The following is a 20824-nucleotide window of genomic DNA, read 5'->3' as shown; positions in this document are numbered from 1 at the left end:
TGTTAACGGATTAATGGGCTAATGGACTGTACCAAGGATGGGTTTGTTATCGATGCTAACTTGAGCCTGGTGTGGCAGGATGTGTGTATAATTCTAGCACTTGTGAGGCTGAAGCAGAAGGATCAAAAGTTCCAGGCAACCTTGGGCTGTGACGCAGGCTTGGTCTTTGATGTACACAGCCCGTCTCTCATTATGCAATGTTCTTAGCCCCAGTAGGAGTCACTGGGTTCTGAGCAAATTCTCACGCAGAGATATGCACTATAAAGCCCTTCTTAAGAAATCGCACACCCCAGGTATTTGTTTATAGCAATATCAACCGGACAAAGATGGCTTACCTGTCTCGCTTCCTATCAAAGGCTGGTTTGCAAAATGCTTGACAAAATCCTTTAAAGTTGAATATTCATTAAAGCCAAATTTAAACGAGTACCCAGTGTATTCGACGTGAAAGTGTTTGACAGAGTCTTTGCCTCTGAAAGAAAACAAAAGTGCTTAATGTTATTTAAAAAATGATGAGTCTTTTTGAAGGCAGTGAGCATCACCACCAGCTTTTGAGAGCGCGGAACATAAAGCCATCCGAATACTAAGAGTTTTAAGGCTGTCCTTCATTTCTTCTGGCAGAGAATACTTTTAGCTTTTCACTCCCCCAGAAGGGAAGAGATGGTCCTCCATCTCCTCTTGGACTGACCACAAGGGCTCTTGAACACTAATGTCCATAAAGCATAAATTCAGGAAGACAGAGGTGACAGAATGACGTATTTGTCCTTGGTACTCCCTTGTCTGGGAGTCAGTCAGAAGTCCACTTCTGTCAGTGAGGTATACGTCCCTCGTCTTCTCCTCCCTTGCCTCTGAGACTGTCTACTGAATAAAATGTCACATTTCTAAGGCTGTCATTTTTGAAATAAAAAGTATTCATAAGCTTTCTCCCCCCCTCACTTTATTGGTCCCCGTTTAATCTTCCTAGCCCCACCCTCACTGTATCATCCACACCCCAACTTCGGAATGCATCAGAATCTACTGTAAGGTTGGCTCAAACCCCCAGACAAAGACTCGACAGGTGGAAAGTAAGCCCTCCTTCTGAATTTAGGTTCTAAGGGGCTGTCAGTGGACGCTCTGTCAGTGGTCAGCTTCAGGACCCTGTCCATCTGGACCTGCTGCTCTTCTAGGAGTTATTTCCACCTCTGCTCCTTACATCCAATGTCCCTTTCACCTTCCCCTTGGTCTCTGCTGGTAGAAACCCTCGCTACCCACTGAGTTTTCCAGTAAATTCTGCCTTCTCACTGAGAATCGTACGATAATTCTGGCTCACATTGAGTGCCGTTTGACTTCTCCATCACCCAAACACTTAGCCTCCTTCTTTGATGTTATTCCTGCATTCTCTTCTGTAACAAGATTTGGGGTTTATGGGTGCTGTGAGTCTGTACACTTGCCAACACGGTCTCTGAATTAAGATGGCTGGTACAGAATGCATGCTTTCAAATATCTATCATCAAGGGAATGAACAAACAGATGAATAAAAAATAATCATACCTTTCAACAACTGGCCTATGGAGTCTGTCACCTCTGCTGGTAGCTTTTCCCCGCTAAGTGTTACCAAGTATTTGTAATGAAAACCAACAGCTTATATTTTAATTTTTTAGGAAGATGAAATGCATGCAATCTGTTTATAAACAGTTTATGATTAGATGAGCCACACATATAAAACATTAATTATATCTGTTATTCAATAATTATACGTTTATTATCCAATCTATATGTTTATTTGAGATATTTGGGAGAACTGTGCGCTACAGCACCCTAACAAGCGGTCTCCCTGTCGTAGGCTCACCTTCACTGTCAAGAAGAGAAAGCAAGAACTTTTCCCCACTAAAACAGGATTCCATCTTGGACTGGTAGTTTTTGCATCCCCATTCTTTATTTTCTCTTTGTGATGATGTATATGTGTTCACACGTGTGCAAAAGCACATGTGTGCATGTTTGTGGAAGCCCGGGGTTAACCTCAGGGGTCATTTCTCAAGAGTCTTCTACCTGCAATTTTTGAGACAAGGTTTCTCACTGAACCTGGAATTCATGGACTCAGCAAGGCTGGCTATGGCCAGTGAGCCCCAGGGATAATTCTGTGTCCTCCTCCCTAGTTCTGGGATTACATACTAACATGCTCAGTTTTTATGTGGGTACTGGCAGTCAAACTCAAGCTATTCTTATTTTTTCTTGCATAGACTTAACTGCTACTGAATGAGCTATTACCTTAGCCCCTAGTCCTGATACTTAGAGAATGTATAAATAAAACTTGCTAGGGTAACATCAAAATATTAGTAGATATACCTCCCCTTTCGTTGCCTGGATTCTCCCTCACTTTCTATCTATCTCTCCCTCCCCTCTTCAAAGAGGCATGTAGACTCACTGCTAGGGAATGAAAGGCTTGGCAGGGAGCATTCATAGATGCCCCAAGCCTAATCCCATGGAGTGTATATCCCTGTTCCAATTATCCAGGTAAAAACTAATCTAGATGGAGTGGTGAAAAGATTTCACGGTTCGTTAAATCTTTAAATTGGTTCATCTTAAAATAGGAAGATTCCCTGTGTGGGCCTGACCTCTTCACATGAGCTCCGTGAAAGAGAACCCTCTCTGTCCCCAGAAGTGGACATCAGAGAGATGAGCTTGGGCTGCCAGGAAGGCAGCACACATCCATGCTGAGAACATCACGCAGGCCACATAGCATAACCTAAAGTGGAATCTGTCGGTCCATGCTGGTCCTTGAAAGGCAGCTAGGAGAACAGGGCCCCAGCCATACCACAGCAGGGAAATGAAAGCAAAGCATAAAAGGCAAGGAGGAAGTTAACAGTGAGATGCTGAGTTCCAGAGACGAGCCCCAGCTGCAGCTGGCAGCCTTATTTCAGGCTGGTAGAATTTAAATAGAGAACCCACCCATGCTCGGCCTGGACTTGAACATATGCAGAGAGAGTGGTATGATCAGTTTGTGTTGTTGGAAGCTGTTACATTTTCTGGTAATTTGTCATGTTTAGGGAAATAATTTTTGGATTTGTTTGTGTGTGTGCATGCATGAATGTTCACCTGCATACATGTGTACTTGTATGTGACTGTGGAGGTCAGAGGCCAGCCTTGGTTTTTGTCCCAGACACCAGTCACCTCTGGCCTTGAACTCACGAAGTAGACTAGGCTGGCTATCCAGTAAGCAGTATCTATTTCCACAGCAAGAGGATTGATAATATATAATACCATTGCTGATTTCGTGATTCCCTCCCCCCATTCCTTTCTTTCCGGTCTTGGGACCCAAACTCAGATTTTTGTGCTTTCAAAGAATGCACTTTACCAACTAAGCTGTCTCCCCCAGTCTGAGAAATACTTTCTTATTTTCTTATCCAGTTTTCAGTTTGCTCCCAATCAGAGAGAAGGGAGGAAGAGAGGGAGACGGAGAGAGAGAGATGAGGGGATTAAAAACAAAACCTCACACCAAATAAACCAATTGCTTCACTAGATGGAAAGGAGATGCAAACAGCAGCAGGGGTACAGCCAGGGTCCCACAGGAAGGGGGGACGCAGGGGGACCACAGAGGACCATACTGGCTTGAGGGAATGCACTGAGAAGGGACCGCATGACTTCCAAGTGCTCCTGGATTTGTGGAGGTGCTGCCACAGTCGTACAATGGCCATCATTAGTGGAAAACCTGTAGAACCTTTACATACCCAGTTGAAATGACAAGAACCCAAGGAAACTCACTGCTTACCACTAGACCCCAGGGTGCCAGGGAGGGGCTGAGGGCTACAAGCCAGGTGCAACTCAGAGGAGCTAGATTAACTCACCACGTGGGGAAACTTTGAAAAAATGTAAAGTTGTACATTGTCTACTTCAGTCTGTGACTATGAAAACTCAGGGTTACAAATCATTTTGGCTTCCTCAGGTAAGAAAGGAATAGCAAAAAAGAGCTGAGTCCAGGAACTCAGATGACAATGTTGTTTTCATTGCTGATTGAATAAAGCCAGACAGCCCACCACTTTGGGTTTCAGGTCTTCATGTGTCCAGTGACAGGTTAAGATTAAATAATTTCCAAAGTCTCATTTGGTTTTGACACATTTTTCCTGCTAGTGAATGGAACAAGAAAGATGTGTATGTACCTCTGTGTGTGTGTGTGTGTGTTTGTTCCTGTAAGTGCAAGTGCCCATGTAGATCTATAAGATCTTCTTGAAGCTTGAGTTACAGGCTATTGTGAACTGCCTGGCATGGATGCCAGGAACTGAGCTTGGATCATTTCCAAGAGCCCAATGCTCTCAGCCATCGATCCATCTCTCCAGCTTTGAGAAGATTTCTTCACAGTCTTACTATTCCGAGTTTGAAATCCTTTAATCTGGTGACTCAGCAGGAATCAGAGAGTTTACTGTCTGGCAGTCTGAGTGCTGTAAAGTGAACAGTCGACAATGGGACCAAAATCTACCAAGTCCTAAAGCACCTACCTCACGGAGAGAGAATAGAGTCCGGTCTGCTCATTGCTGTCCCTTAGTAGGTAGCTACCATCACGTCCATTGGAGAGGAGAAGCGCCTCAGCTGCATGGCGTGTGAGGTTGCCATGATACCACCTACAAAAAAAACCAGAAGAGGACTTTCCTTCGGGATGAGCCACGGGCAATCCTTCTCTGGAGTTTCTTCTCAAAGATTAACTAGCAATATTTTCCATCTTAAGGATGTCAGAGGCCAACCTGTCAATCCCAGCACAAGGACAAGGAAGCCCCTGGATGAGTGTGAGGGAAAGAAGAGGTCCATAGCTGCGCGATATAGGCCCATTATGTGCTGACAGTTCCCACATCATCCAAACCTCCAGTTCCTAAGAATGCGACCTTATTTGGAGAGAAGTGAAAAGGAGGTGAGTCTGATGGGCTCATATATGGATTCTAGTGTGGTTGGAATCCTGTAAAACAGGAAAGCTGAGGAGAGATTTCCATGTAGGAGAATGCTGTGTGACCAAGATGGCAGCCAGAGAGTGGGAGACCCCAAACTGGGTCTTCTTTACAACCTTCTGAAGGAGCTGACCTCAGAGATGCCTCGGTTTTGAACTTCTAGCCCTCAAAGCTGTGAGGGAGAGGATTATTCTTTGCCAAACCACCCAGTTTGTGAGGTGGCCCCAGTAAACTAACAGTGTTTAAAGAGCCCAAGCTAAAGCAGCCATAGCAGAGGCCGGGGCGATGGACCAGTGTTCCTGTCATTACACCCTGGGAAGACAGAGAAAGGGGATCTCCAGAGCAAGTTTGCTCACCAAGACCAATCCTACCCACAAGCTCTGAGTTTAATTGAGAGACGTCGCCTCAGTGGGTAAGGTGGAAGAGCTATGGAGAAGGATTCCCAACATCAACAAACCGTTCACCTTCACATCACTGCTCCGTAACATACACATGTCCACACACATGCAAGCATGTGCACATACACACAAGCATGACAATGGAAAAAGAAAAAGAAATAAAAACAAAACAGCTGCAAGAGCTTTGACCAGTTTCTCCCTCTTCTGTCCTCTGTCACTCTTTCCCAAGCGCAGGACAGTTTTATGAGAAGGAAACCAAACTGCCCTACAGTCCATGGTCACGAGAAAAATGAGGCTGGGCACAAAGAACCCTGCTGTTCATAGTGAGCATTGGCCTGTCAAGCCAAACACTGTTTCAAGTTGACGAACATCTGAGGAGTTGGGAAAGTCCCAAGGAGATTTCAATTGATCTTTTCATGGGCCTGTGTTTTCAATTGATCTTTGTGGTTTAGAAAAGGCAGTGCATATATGTGGTGAAAAGAAGACAGTTAACAAAAGTCCTTTTCTTATCCTCGAGCCTCAGCTTCCCTGTTTCTTTCTGCAGGAGACAGTTTACCACAGACCTGTGTCTCATGTGCCCATGCATGAATTCAGCTAGCATTTAATTCTGGCTTCAATCACAGATCCCTAATTCTACAAGGATAAAGAACACTCTAGGCCATGGCTCTGCACCTTGGACCTTTATCCTAGTGACAGGTCCTTCACTTAGTCTTTAAGAACATCATTGTGGCAGTGCAGTGTGGTAACTGGGGTAGTGACCCCGGAGCCATGTTGTCTGGGTCCTAATTCAGGTAACGCCTTTCTCTCAAAGCAAGACTTGAGGCAATTTGTTTCACCTGCCTGAACCTCAGCTCCGTTATATTCAAAATCAGAATAAGAGCAGCTGTATATCCCAGGCCAGCGGTGAGAACTGCTCATGTTCACAACAGTGAGACACGTCAGTACTCAGTAGGTTAGTCACTGTCACGAAGCGGCGAGAGTCACTCAGCTGTACCTAGCGAATTCTCCAGTATGATATCCCTTTCCTTATTCTAATTTGTATCATTTCCATTTACTTCAGATAATAGAAAGCTAGGTACAAGCGGTACGAGAGGTAGCTGCCAACTGCAGGGACCTCTAGTCCCAGGGTGCTGGTGACGGTGAGGCAGAGATGGCCAGTCCTTCAGATAATACCGTCATGATGAGATAAACAGTGTTCAGGAGGCATCTGAAGGAACATCTTTTTGCTAACAGCACAGGCATCCGTGGTGATGTGGCGGTGCACGAAGCGTCAGCCTGGGCAGTGAAGAGTAACCGTGAGACCGTGGAAGGAAGTTGCTCCCTGTGTCTCCCACTCGCCCGGTTCCTGACCCTGCAGTTGCTAGTGGCCCTTTCTTCAGCAGAACCCTCTCATAGGTGGAATTACACAAGGTGAAAGCACCCGGATGTATCCCTTCTCTGTCTGTCCATCCATCACCTTTACCTACCCTTTTTTATCACAGGCTCTTGTTTCCTTTGCTACCCAGAGCCCTCATCCCCTCTGAGGACCTTTTAAGTTTTGCATTTTGCATTCTATCTAAAAGTTAAGTTCTGATGTGCCAAACAGAGAGGCACTATGTCTGTCTGGTCTTGCCATGGGGGCCCACCTGAGCGAGCTCCGGGCTCTTTGGAATTGCATGAGGGAGCTCACACAGAGCCTGCTGGGGGGGGGGGGGAGCTCCCCACTGTCATTTCTCCCTGCACCTTTCTAAGACTGATACTTTTAGAATGAAGTGCAGTAAGGAACCAGGTGACTAGCGGGCAATGCTAAGAGAAGACATGAGCTAATGAGAGCCTCCATCCATCTTAGACCCAAGCACATGGGGAACAGAGTGAGCAATGCTGGGAGAGGAGGCCATGCTTTCGCTGGAATCTCTTCTTCAGTGGCTCCAGCTGCTCCAAACGCTTTAGCTTAGGAACCACGTGGTGTCCCCCCCCCCAGCAGAAACTTCAGGTTGTCACGTGTCAAGATGACGATATCAAGAGTCACAATATCCAGAGAGGAAACCTTATTTTCATGAATTGAGATGTTACCTTCTAGTATACATTTTCCCAGTTCCCTAACTTTTGCAAAAAAGAACAAGCTGCAAACTTTACTAAATTATATACCACTAATATGCCAGACATTCTCCTAGCCACTGGTAGTATTGGCTATGCAGTTTAGAATAAACTGCTTATTTTCCTACTTCAAGTCTTTTGGTCTTACTTTCTGTAGAGAAACAAAGTCAAGACATTACTACTGGTAACTGTGTTTTAGAAGCAATGTGCTATAAGTCACCTTTTATCCCTACACGAGAGCACAGTTGCAAGGTCCGTGGCATTAACAGAGCATAGGCAATCAGACTTGAACAGCACGTTTCTTGCCTGGGTTTGTAAGAATATCAAAACTAGCAGTTGACCTTGGAGGAAACAGTGGTGTTATCTCCTCCCTGCTGCAGCAGCAGCAAATTAGGAAACACCCACCCACTAAATAGTTTTCATAGCTGCCTCTCAGTGAGGTGCAGGAAATAAATTCAACCACAGAGAACACAGGTAGGCTGGATCCAGTAAGCTTGCTTCCAATTCAGCCCTGCTGCCTTCATCCCAGTGTCCTTTGGATTTTAGGGTTTTAGTTTGCTGGTCTAAGTTTATGTATCATTTATGCTCTGTCCTTTGAAGAACAGACTTGAAAACTTTCGAAATAACACATGGTATGTGTCATTGCATGCACGCACACGCACACACACATACTCATGCACGCACACACACACACACACATACTCATGCACACACACGCACACACACATACTCATGCACACACACGCACACACACATACTCATGCACGCACACACACACACACATACTCATGCACACACACGCACACACACATACTCATGCACACACACGCACACACACATACTCATGCACGCACACACACACATACTCATGCACACACACGCACACACACATACTCATGCACGCACACACACACACACACATACTCATGCACACACACGCACACACACATACTCATGCACACACACGCACACACACATACTCATGCACGCACACACACACACACATACTCATGCACACACACGCACACACACATACTCATGCACACACACGCACACACACATACTCATGCACGCACACACACACACATACTCATGCACACACACGCACACACACATACTCATGCACGCACACACACACACATACTCATGCACACACACGCACACACACACACATACTCATGCACACACACGCACACACACACACATACTCATGCACACACACGCACACACACATACTCATGCACGCGCGCACACACACACACACATACTCATGCACACACACGCACACACACACCTGTGTCTGTATGTGAAGAACACCCACACCAGGTGGGGCTCTGTGAGTTCTAGGACAGCCAGAGCTACACAACAAAACCCTCTCAAAACAAACACACAAACAACAACAACAAAAAAAACAAAATAAAGCAATTCAAAAATGAAATGTTACAAGAAAAAAAATTATCCTTTTGCATTCTATTTACTTCTATATTTTTAATATTTATTTTGAACAAATATTTATATCAACCACTGAATTCACTACCAGACCACTAATGATGTTGCCGCTGGAAATCAATGCAAAGTCTTGCTACTCAAAATCTGGTCTGGTCACCTCTTCAGCACTGACATCTTGCTAGAAATATATATATTCCTGTCCCCCAGGCCCCTGACCTGTTGCAGCCCAAACGATAGTGACCCCGCTAGGAATTTGAGAAACATAAACATGAAAGACCCTCGATCCTGAGACCTTTCATTCACTTCAGGATCCCTAATGGCTTGAGTTTGATGTTTGACATTGGGAGAAAAGAGCGAGGCAAAGTATTACAGGAGAAGGGTCTTCAGACTAGCACAACCAGAAACCCCTCACGGCTGACATCTTAGTGCTGCGTGGTACTGGATCTTGCGGGAGGCAGGAAAGATCCAGAGAAGCTTCATGAAGGAAGGAGATCGTGACCTGGGCTTAAGAACGGATATTTGATCTGTTAGGTAGGGAGAGAAAGGACATCTCAGGAGGAAAGTACACAAGCAAAGACATTGGAGTCAACTTATGTATGACACACAGGGACAGGACAATGCCTAGCTGAAGCACTGGGTCCATGTTGGGAGTCATGCAAAATAATGCAAGAAAAGCTGCTGGTTTGCATATTCATTGAGGGTGTTTATTGTCTCTTTTCCTCCCTCTCCCCCCCTCCTTCCTGGCAGTACTGGAGGGTTAAACTCAGACTCTTGCACATGTTAGGTAAGGCTCCACTACCAGGCTGGCCTTAAACTCACAAGAGATCCTCATGCCTCTGCCTCCCGAGTGCTGGGATTAAAGGCGTGCACCACCACTGCCTGGCTCAGATTGTTCATATATTTAATTAAATCCCCCCTTGCTGGGAAAGAGCAGTGATCTGGAACTTGGATTCTGTCTAGAGTAATAAAGGGTCATACATTTGAACCTAAAGCAGGAATAGAAACCCCTGGTTGTAGGAAAGGAGAGAAAAGGCTCTGGAGTTGAATAGCTAGCACAAGAACTCAATAGTTTCTTCCTTTTTTCCTTCTGTTTTAAACTGCTTTCATTTTTGAATGACAGTGACACTCTCCGAACATTGCAACACGCAATGCTGTGCCACTCTCCTTCCCTAAAGCCAAGGCACAGATCTGTGGTTGAACCTACGGGTTGGCTTCACATTCCTTGTGAACACAGCGGTGCCAAAACATGAAATGACCTCATTGGGCTTCCCTGGTCCAAGTTGTCTTCTCTTGGGTTGATCTGATCTGAGTTGTTACAATTGGATTGGTTGAGCATTGGTTTCATTTGTGTTCATTTGGACATAGAACCAGAGCTGGACGCTTCAACTGTGGGAAAGGCAAAGCACTTGGCCTCTCTCTGTGTCATCAGAGATTGTCAGTGTAGGATGAAAACATCTCTTGTTTAGCTCAAGAGCTCTTAGTGCTGCAGTTGGTATTACAGTCAGGCTATATCCAAGACAAGATGGTCTTGTTTATAGAAGTGTATGAAGGCACACACCCACAGGGTTGAACTAAACTTCTCAATTAGAGAGAGGCAATCAGAAGCTGTACACAGGGTTGAGGAAGTTCAAAAACGGCTCAGGTAGGCGCAGCACATTGTCTGGGGGAGGCTGAGTCTCCCCACGGTCTTTCCAGCAGGGAGTTTTTGGTGATGGAATCAGCATGGCTGGGACTTTCCATGTCATTGCTCTAAATGTCCCATTTATATGCCCTACTAGCATAAATAGTGAGGCCAGTTGTCCCAGGCTCTAGGAAACAGACAGGGGTGACAGCAGAGGCACAGCACGCAAATACCTAGCAACTGAAGCCACAGGATCAACCTGTTATTGGAATCTGAGGACTGAAGCTGGATGTTCTGGGACATGAAAGCACACAGTCGGATGGGAGAAGAGATGCGGTGACTCAGAGATGCAGGAACCAAAGGGACAGAGATGCAGCAGGACCTGGTGTGCAGGTTAGGAATCCCAGCAGGCAAGGAGTGAGGCAGCAGGATTAGGAGTTCAAGGCCAGGCTAGGTTACATAGTTAACCCAAACCTCAAAAGATGAGGGAAAGAATGAATGAGAAAGATGGGGAATTGGGGGGCGGGCAAGAGTTGTCTCATCAGGACCTACTTCCAAGTAGAATCAAAGGAGAGAGAGATTGAAGAAAGGAAGAGGAAGAAAGAGAAACGGAGGGTAGAGAGGTAGATGGAGAACACTGGATCCCACAGCTCACCCAGCCAAGCAGAAGTATATGTGTTCTGTGCAGTTGGGAGCAGTATGACTTAGAGAATGCAGCGCACAACGCCCTTCTGCACTCTATGCACCGCCATAGTATTCGTGAACCGGGCAAGGGGCTGGAGATTGAAACACACAAAGACACACAGAGAGACAGGTCATCCTTGATGCCAAAATGTCCCAAGAATGCCCCCTTTATTGTGTCCAGGGGCAGCTTATATAGGGTTCCTTAACTGATAGCCAGGCCCCAGCCAAACGCACCAGAAACCACTCCCCTGCCATCAGGAACTCCTGAGGGTCTCGTGCTCAGAGCAGCTGTAGGCACTCAGATCAGGGTTGAGTTGTTTACAAGAAATTCAGGATCTGGGGGTTCACTGCTCCCAATAAGAGAACACACAGATAGTGACCCAGCCATCTGGACAACAGAGGCAGAGAATACAGCAGTCACACAAAGAGAAGCTCACAGTGCAGCCCCTGAGACAGATTCCCAGGCCCAGAGGTGTTAGCTACTGGGAGCGGCTGAAGGACGTAGCCACTAACTGGAGACTAGGCTAGAAACTTCAAAGTCCTTGTGTTCAGCCCCCAGGCCATCCTGCACAGTGTGAGAGCATCAGTCCCCAAAGGGTGTGAGAAAGGAAACGCTTAGGTTGCACTGGAAAAAGCCTGCTGTGGGTAGGAACTTGAAATTGCCTGTGCTGACTGGTCAAGGATGCCAAATCCAAGCATCCCCCAGAAGGTTCTGTCCCCGAGGGAAATCAAGTGGATTGGGCACCTGGTCTGCTCGCTCTTGTATTGTTCAGAAAGTGCTGGTTCGGGGTTAGCTGTCGTAGGACTACTCTTACCAGTAACAACCTACCCTTGTGGGTACGGGAAAGAGCCCTAAACCTCAAAAGATGTAAAAATTATGGACAGGGAGATCCTTATTCCAGCTCATATCTACTACATGGTTCCAACTGGTGTTGGTTTAGTTCACCAGTAGCAAGCGCTGGATGGAAGGGGACTGAGTTATTAGGGTGTGACGTCACCAGGCTGAAGTCAACAGCCTTGAGTTCTAGTTTTGGCTTCGGGTTGACAAGCACTCCCGCATCTGTTCTTTGACAAAAGGTGGGCTCCCAGGGAAAAGGTAAAATGAACGACCTATAGTTCTGCTCCCGATGGGCTCCCTTCCAAAAGGAGGGGTGAAATAGGTGGCCTGACTCCCGAACATCATAGCACTGACACCTGCAAAGGCTCAAATGTCACCCCAAAATACGTGAAAGGCACAGGTGTGAGTCCGGACAATAGAAGCAGTGATAGAACCTAGGCAGCTTTAGGAATATGTGGCCCTCAGCACACAAAGAAGGAATTAGAAGGTGTTTGTGAGTCTCAAGGTTTTCACAACATCTTTTATTACATTAAAAAAAATTCACGCCGTGGGGGGCGGGGATACACAAAGATAAAACAAAACAAAAGAATTCAAAAGTAGTAGAGTTCTGCTTCCTGGGGTGTGAGTCACTTACAGTGTTCCACGGAGTGCCTGGCTCCCGCCCACATCCCTTATCCGGGTCAGCAATCTGTGAACTGCCTGAGGAGTTCTAGGCTCCTGAACCACGGCCACTCACGCCCAGCTACCTCATCGTCCTCCTCACAAACACAACGTGATGACCACGCAATTAATTCCATTTTTCTACAAGCATCCAAAGAGTCCATATCATCTGCTAATCAGATCTATCTCAGAACCCCTGGAATCCAGACTAACCCCAGTATCCTAAGTTTAACAAGATCCCACCCCAAGATGAGATCCAACACTTGCTTTGACAAAGACCAAGATAACAGATATCCTACCAAAAAGCCAGAGCAATATGATGAATACAATTCAGTCTGTGTATGTGGTGTGTGTGTTCACAGAAAAATATAGTTATAAGACAGGAAAGATTTTTGAACAATGCCATTTTAGGTAGACATGCTGTTTGGGTAGAAATGACTAATGTATTTATTTGCCAATTACTTTTTTTTTTTATTTTTTTGAGACAGGGTTTCTCTATATAACAACCCTGGCTGTTCTGGAACTAGCTCTGTAGACCAGGCTGGCCTCAAACTCACAGAGACCTACCTGCTTCTGCCTCCTGAATGCTGCGATTAAAGGCATGCATCATTTCCTGACTTATTTCCCAATTTTTAGTAATTAACAGATCAATAAAATTTTAACTTTTTATTATAAATACCTTCAAGCACACAGAAGACTGAGAAATAGCTGAAAGAATGCTTCCATTTAAAAATACCCATTACTTTGTATGCATGTGTGTGCATGAGAGGTGTGTGTGTGTGTATGAGAGAGGTGTGTATGTGTGTGTGAGAGAGATGTGTGTGCGTGTGCATGTATGTGTATGAGAGAGAGGTGTGTGTGTGTATGAGATATGTGTGTGTGTGCGTGTGTGTGTATATGAGAAAGAGGTATGTGTGTGTGCGTGTGTGTGTGCATGAGAGGTGTGTGTGCGTGTGCATGAGAGTTGTGTATGCGTGCGTGTGTGTGTGTGTGCGCGCGCGTGTGCGTGTGTGTATATGGGCATGCCATGGGATATATGTGGAGGCTAGAGAACAGCCTGTTGGAATTGGGTCTTCCTTCCACCACATGGGTCTCAGGGATCGAACTCAGATTGTCAGGTTTGGTGGCAACTGCCTTTACCTACAGGGCCATCTCTCTGGCCCAACAGTACCTATTCTTTAGGGAGAAGACATTTTTAACTTTTTGCTCTGTCTTTTATATAGTTTTTGATGAGCAACTGTTAAGTAACATTGACGTATCACGGAAGGGACACTAGTCCACTGGAGTATGGCTCTGGCAGGCCTTGCCCTTCTCCCCATCCCCTCCACCTTGCTAAAGAAAACGTTAGATTACAACCCTCAAGCTAGCCACCAAAGTCTATTCCCTTATTTGGCCACTTTCTTCTCCTGAGGCTGCTGGTTCACTAATTAACACGTCCAAATAAAATTAAGCACCGCATCCTAACACAAGGTTTCCCCCTCTACCTTTATAAACCGCCAAGTGCGTGTTCCACACCTGTCTCCTCTCTATCCAGAGGGACAAGTACCCCTACCCCTTACCTTTCTCCCTCATCCTTCACCACCACACCTTAGCCCTTTCTAACACAGACCTCCCCTTTTTCTCCTCTTTAGAATGACACCTGCAAGGTCATTTGCTGCTGTTTTTCAGCCTGAGTCAGAAAGCACCCGATTTAACTTTTCCTCCCCACTCAATAAAGGATCTCTCTGTGAAACAGGTGTTTGGGTGTGGTTTGTGCCTAATCCGGGGTCTGAGAGGAAGCCTTCTCTTTGGGGTTCCTTCAACCACGATATGTCAGGCTTATATAATCTCATAAGTGTCTCCAAAATACAGCATTCTTTCATGTAATCCTAATGTCAATCCTAAATGGCTACACGTAAGCATTTTAAAGGTGCAAATCTTTTTAGAATTCAGATAACATGGTTAGATACTAATTGGGTAGCTTGGGCTGGGTGGGGTTGGGAGTGTGCCACAGAGCATCTGGAGGAGGACAAGGGGCAGTGCCAAGACTAAGTTCAGCTCCAGGCAAGGAGCAGGGAGCATCAGCTAGAGTATGAAAAAGTTACTATCTGAGCAAGGAATCAAGCAAGGGTTTAAAAACTAAGGACAAATACAGTATGTACTCACTCATAAGTGGGTTTTAGACATAAAGCAAAGAAAAATCAGCCTACAATTCACAACCTCAGAGAACCTAGACAACAAAGAGGACCTTAAGAGACATGAATCTACAAAGAAAGGAGAAAAAGACAAGATCTCCTGAGTAAATTGGAAGTATGGGGGGATCATGGTAGAGAGTAGAAGGGGAGAGGGGAGGAAGGAAAGGGATTGGACAAAAATATATAACTCAATAAAAACAACAACAACAACAAAAACCTTATGGGCCTGGTTCTGAAAGTGAAATAGCACATCAGCCAGGTGGCTGCTTGGCTAGAGCTGGCCAGACTGAATGCTACCTCTTTACTCATGACCCCCACCCCACCTGCACCCACCCCACCCCTATAAAGTGCTATGTTTTCTTATTCAGCTGACAAACATCATCCAGGGCCACCTTCCCCCCTGCATGTGTCCTTCCAGAGACAGAGTGTTTCCCCAGGCAGCGTAAGGCCCTCAGCCCAAACTATTGCATGGTCTTGCTGTGCACAGGGTGCATTTTGCTTCTGCACACTCCACGCTTTCCTTCCAGACCCTCCCAGCCTTGCACAATGTCCTCTTTCCATAGCCGCGTTTATGAATGGGTGGACGAGCAAAGAATGCAGCCAAGCAGCCCCTCCCAATGCGAGGGACCTGTGGGGCAGCTTCCCAAATGTGTAAGTGGAAGGGAATCACCAGCGGAGGAAAAGACAAACACAATTTAAGAGGAAACTCGCTAGCACCAAAACATCCCAGACAGTTCACTGATTACACAACATCAAACAGCCACGAAAGAGCCGCCTTCTACTTTTAGAATTCAAGATTTCAGAATAGTCCATAGAAAAACAAGCCCATCACTCTTCCGGGGGTCACCTCTCTGTTGACACTTCCTGACTTGATAACGTTCTTAGCCTGTTTTTTGTATTTGTTTTCTTTTCTAGGCCCAGAAAACTGAACATACACAGAATCGAATAAGATTCTGGCTCACTGGGATGCTGGCCGGTCCATACGGCCTATCTATTGTGAAGTAGTGAAAGACCGACAGCTTTTATAGTTATAGTGAGTTGTGCTGGTTTCTAGAAGCTATAGAACTTTCTTTTTTTCCTTCAGTTCACGTGTGCACCAAAAAGTGTACCATTTTAATGAAAAGAGAAGTTGAAGGAAAATTAGGAAGTTGTTTCTGTGGTCAAGAATGTGGGTTTTGTAAACCTGGGCATATGGCAAGAAGTAGGTTCCTCACTTTCTTGCGTGGGTAACACCAACAGGATGTGAATTAAATGCTCCTACAGGCAAAGGCCATAAGACCCCGTTGTGCGTGAAGCTTGCAAGACTGACCGGTCACCATGATTATTTAATTGGGAGGCTCAACAAAGCAGAAATGCCCAGCGGGGAGACCATCAGCCCCCACTGCTTATGTCTGCCACCTGGTCAGTTCACTTGGCTTTGAAAGTCACCAACCGTATTTCTGAAAGGAATGCCTCACATTGCCTAATAGAGCACTGTGAATGCCAGGAAGGTCACAGAGTGGTTGCATAGTAGGTGAGCATAGCTAATGATTGTCACCACAGGGAAGGTACCTGTTTTGCAAAATAAGCGCTTGCATTGAATCCAGCCACCCTGGAGCTTTAGCCAGTTGGATTGTTGAGGTCCTTACCTGTAAAGTTGGAGTAAGTGTGTTTTGGGGAGGCCAGAGTCGGGGTTCACAAAGTGACTGCCTTGTAATGGGAATTCATGGCATTTATCCATTGTGCACTTCCTGGGCCAGCAAACTGCCAGCCAAGGGCCAGTTCTGCCAACCATTTGGTTTGTATGGACTGAGAGCTAAGGATGGTTGGACAGTTTGAAATGGTTAGGGAAAAGTGTGTGTGTGTGTGTGTGTGTGTGTGTGTGTGTGTGTGTGTGAGAGAGAGAGAGAGAGAGAGAGAGAGAGAGAGAGAGAGAATAAAATCCACATGCCATTATCCACAGCTAGTGTTTGGTTGGAGCCCTATCACACCGTGTGTGCGTGTTCTCTTACGTGTGTCTAGTGTCACAGTAGCGGGTATGAGCAGCTGTGGGGAAGTCATGAAGCCAAAATCATTTGTCACCTGTACCTTTACTAAAAAGCTGACTTTTTTGTTGTTGTTTTGTTTTCTGACAACCTCTGACTTTCTCTTGGTGAGAAACAACAAAGGTTGTTTTCCTTCCTCCCTTCCTTTTTGAAAGACAGGGCCTCCCCATCTAGCTCAGGCAGGCCTCAAACTCACCAGCCTTCCTTCTGCCTCAGCATCCCAACTGCTGGGAGTGCCCGTGCATACGCTCCCCACTTTGCAAATATTTTTAAGGACAGGTGAACTCTCATTTTTTAAAAAAATTCTCCCTCTCTCTGTTTCTCTGTACAGTGGGCCATCCATCTAGTTTCAGAAGCTAAAAGTTAGATCATAACCTATGATCTCAGCTTTGCACTGTTTGGGTCTCCTGAATGGATTCATCCTCATGAAAATGTCAGTCCTTGAGGAGAACTCAGCTGTTTTTTTTTTTTTGAAGAGTCAGATTTTGCTCTATGTTTCTCTGGAAATGACGACTACAAGAGCTTTGGACTGGAATCAGCCAACTCCCGGGTCTCAGTCTTAACACCTGTGTAATTTGTCTGAGGTAGGAAGTAGGGCCGATGGACTCAGTAAGGAGAGGGGACGGGGCATCCCTGGCTCAAATTCCAGGGACTCTTAGAACACAGCAGTAGGATCGATGAGGAGGACAGTTCTATTTTTGAACTTCCAGGCAAGGTTCACAGGGAAGCTTAATCTACATCTGTCTTAACCCCTACAGACGCTTTCGTCTATGTCAGCAGAAGTTGCCATGCCAACGGCTATCCTTCCTGCATCACCTTCCCTTGATAGCCGGCTCTGCCTTATCGTCCATTAAAAGCTCCTCCGAGACTCATCTGGAGCTTTTCCTTGGATCTGTCTTTGAGTCCTAAAAGACCCACAGGACTCCCCACCATTCTCCCCCGTACCTATAAGTCCTGGTAGACCTGAAGTGTGCTCTGCCTGCTCCCCTGTCCATGCTCTCGGTAGGAGTGTCTGTGGCTGGGTTATAATCCTTTTTCAGATAAGACTTTACAAACTGGACACAAGGCCCACACAACACCACCTCCTGCCCTGAGGGTTCTGACAGTCCTGTGGTCCTTGCTGGGGTGCTGGGGTGTGGGAAGCTGTGGCTGGGTGGCCAGCGTGCTGAGCCTCCCAGTGCCTGACTCACGCCCACCTAGGAAGGGACCTAGCTGATCCCACAGAGCCCAGCTTTCATTGCCTCCCCTCCTGCTTGGGCCTGCCCTGTTCCTACACCTCTGGAACAAACAGGGCTTTGTTTCTCCTCACCTTTGGGGCTCACTAAAGGACTGACGAGGAAAATAAGTGCTTTTGGACTGGCACTCTGATGGAGCTGGGTGGCTTGTTGGGGCCCAAGTCTCCTTTAGAGACTATACAGCCAGTGTTCCTATGTGTTCTGGGACGGCCAGGGATGGACTTGCTGCAGTTCTGGGTCTAATTCACAGTAATGACATATTCAAGAGCCTGAAGAAAAATGGGAACTAGAGAACCAAGATTAGTCCTCGCCCCTTCCTGTGGGTGTACGCCTCCACTGAATTATCTCTTTAAATAAAACACACAAGGTCCCTGGTTTCATCCACGGCACCACAAAAAAACAAAACAACAACAAAAAGAAACATCTAATAGCTGAAGAAGCTCGTTAAAATAATTTAAAAATTAAGGCATTAAATCTAGACATCTTTTATCTATCCATGACAAAAATAAAAATTTTTTTAAATGGAGCTTCGAAAAAACTGGATTATTCTGGCTTGGTACAGATCATACATCACCAAAGTGGATTAAAGGTTCAAAGACTGAGTTTCATTTATATTCCGAATCCGGCCAGAGGCAGCAGGTCCTTGCCACGATTCCTCTGGTTATCTCCTATGAAGAGCTTGTCACTGGGGTGCCGGGGGCCAAGAGTGGCTTCTGTTGGCATTTAGAGATTCAGTTTTGCAGGATGGAGGTTAAATCACCAGCCATCTCGTTTATTTGCTTATTCCTTAGTAGAGCAAAACAGCTCAAACAGGCCAGTGTCTGGAAGTAAAGGAATTCTAGAAATCAAGGCTTTTTTTTTGTTCCCCACACAGGTAGACCATTGATTATGTTGAAATGAAATATGTTCTTTCCTGTTTTTCAAGGGAGGCAAGTGATGCTAATAGTGCCAGCTGCACCCTTAAAGTTGAAATGGGTGAATTTACATGCAAAATGCACTTCCATGAAGTGATTAGCCACAAGGTCCCAAACTAGCAAACAGAATACGAGAACTTACTAGTGATATCGAAGTTTAGGGACACACCTAACAGAACTAAAATAAAAGCTAAAACTGTACTTAATACTTCAGAGAATATACTCTGTATAACTTGAGTCTCAATTCCAGTCCTGCTTTAAGTACTTGTAGGGGAAGGAAACATGTCCATCCACCCAAGAGACAGATTTGTTTGTGCGTGTGTGTGTGTGTGTGTGTGTGTGTGTGTGTGTGTGCCATGCATGACCTGGGCACCAAGAATTGAAACAAAACAGAGGCTGAGGAAGTAATTCAGCTGGTAGAGCGCTTGCCTCAAATACTGGAAGTCCTGACTATAATGGGGTGTGGCGCCATACACCTGTGATCCCAGCCCTTGAAAGGTGGAGTCACGAAGACTAAGAAATTCAAGTCGTCCTCAGTTACCCTGAATCGTGCCAGTCATAAAGGAAAGAACGAAAAAAAAAAAATAAATAAATAAAAATGTCCTTTGCCTGTCTTGTGCGCAGAGAAGGCTGCTCCCCATGCTGAAGAACAGTTTATACAACCAGAGTTTGCTTTGTTCTTGAAGCCAAACTCTGACAGTCGAGAAAATATCCAGGTCTTCTGATGTTGAGAAGTCTGGACACACACACACCACTGATTTCAGGCCCTCAGGACTTGGGGTCAGGTGTCTGTTCTTTAGGGGGAGAGGCCTGTGGGTCACCTGCAGTGGCTTCATTCTGCCCCGGGATCTGCGTCAGCACAGGACACAGACACACAGGTTCATTCGTGTCCTCTGTGTGCTCAGCGCTCTGAAGCATAGATCCTGCTTTCAGGATTTAATTAAAGAGACAGAGTCGAATATTTTCTGGGGCTGACTTCTCCTTTAGGGTGTCATACTCCAGTGGACCAAGGGGCCTGAAAACATAGCTACAAAGCCTCCGGAGCTGGGCAGAAAGGTGGCAGCTGGCCTGCTTGCCTCTAACCCTGATTTGGATGCTCTCAGAAGAGCCCTTACCTTTTCTATTTTAGAGTCAAAGAGAGTCGCAAAGAGACTCCGGGACCCTGATGGCCTCTTGAGGAGTTTCCTTTATTGAAAATCCTAGCTGTCAAATCTGGTTTGCCAAGACCTTAGCTTTAAATCTAAAGAATTACTGAGACCTATTTTTAGAATTTTTATTAATTCATTATTACTAGAGGTGTACATGGTGTGTGTGAGTATGTGGGTACCTGCCTGCCACTTCACTTACGTGGAGGTCAGAGGACCACTCCGTGGAGTCAGTTCTCTCCTTCCACCACAGCCCTGGTTCCAGGGAAAGAGCTCAGAGGGTCAGGCTGAGCCACAAGCACCTTTACCTGCTGAGCCAGCTGAGGGACGTGAGAAATTTTACAGTAGAATAACCCAAAACGATACAATCTCTTCAGTGTAAACAGAGATTTCCACCTATCTTTAGAGGAGAAGGGGGCCTCTAGCAGGTGCTGTCAAGCTTTACTTCACTGATGTGACCCCTAAGGACAGGGTTTAACCCTTTGGGGCTCACTTTCATCCTTTGCAAGATGACAGTAGGTCTCATGTCACTGGGCGATGAGGGATTCCAGCTACTTACAGACAGCAAGTCCAGCATCCCCTCTCTTGGGAAGCACAGTGTTTGGGTGCAAGGCTCGGTCCTCAAGGAAGCCCCCTTTCTTCTCTGAGTAGCCTTTTCATCTTGATTAAAAGTCCCCATGCAGTGCCGTCAGGCTC

At 46.0% G+C, this 20824-nt stretch overlaps 1 protein-coding gene across 1 annotated transcript in view; it reads right to left on the bottom strand.

Annotated features, from left to right (window-relative positions):
* Dapp1 (dual adaptor of phosphotyrosine and 3-phosphoinositides 1) overlaps positions 1-20824 on the bottom strand; it is a 50120-nt gene that overhangs the window by 28505 nt on the left and 791 nt on the right. The window contains exons 2-3 of the mRNA XM_041656138.1: positions 4470-4592; positions 336-469 (exon numbers count right to left, since the gene is read on the bottom strand). Coding sequence (XP_041512072.1) covers positions 336-469; positions 4470-4592 — 257 coding nt within the window. The remainder of the gene's footprint in view (positions 1-335; positions 470-4469; positions 4593-20824) is intronic.

The sequence above is a fragment of the Microtus oregoni genome, unplaced genomic scaffold, assembly GCF_018167655.1.
Source record: "Microtus oregoni isolate MIOR12 unplaced genomic scaffold, Mior012 000000F_ref0000247, whole genome shotgun sequence".
Lineage (NCBI taxonomy): Eukaryota > Metazoa > Chordata > Mammalia > Rodentia > Cricetidae > Microtus > Microtus oregoni.
The sequence above is the reverse complement of the archived record's forward strand: the minus strand, read 5'-3'. Positions and strand labels throughout refer to the sequence as shown.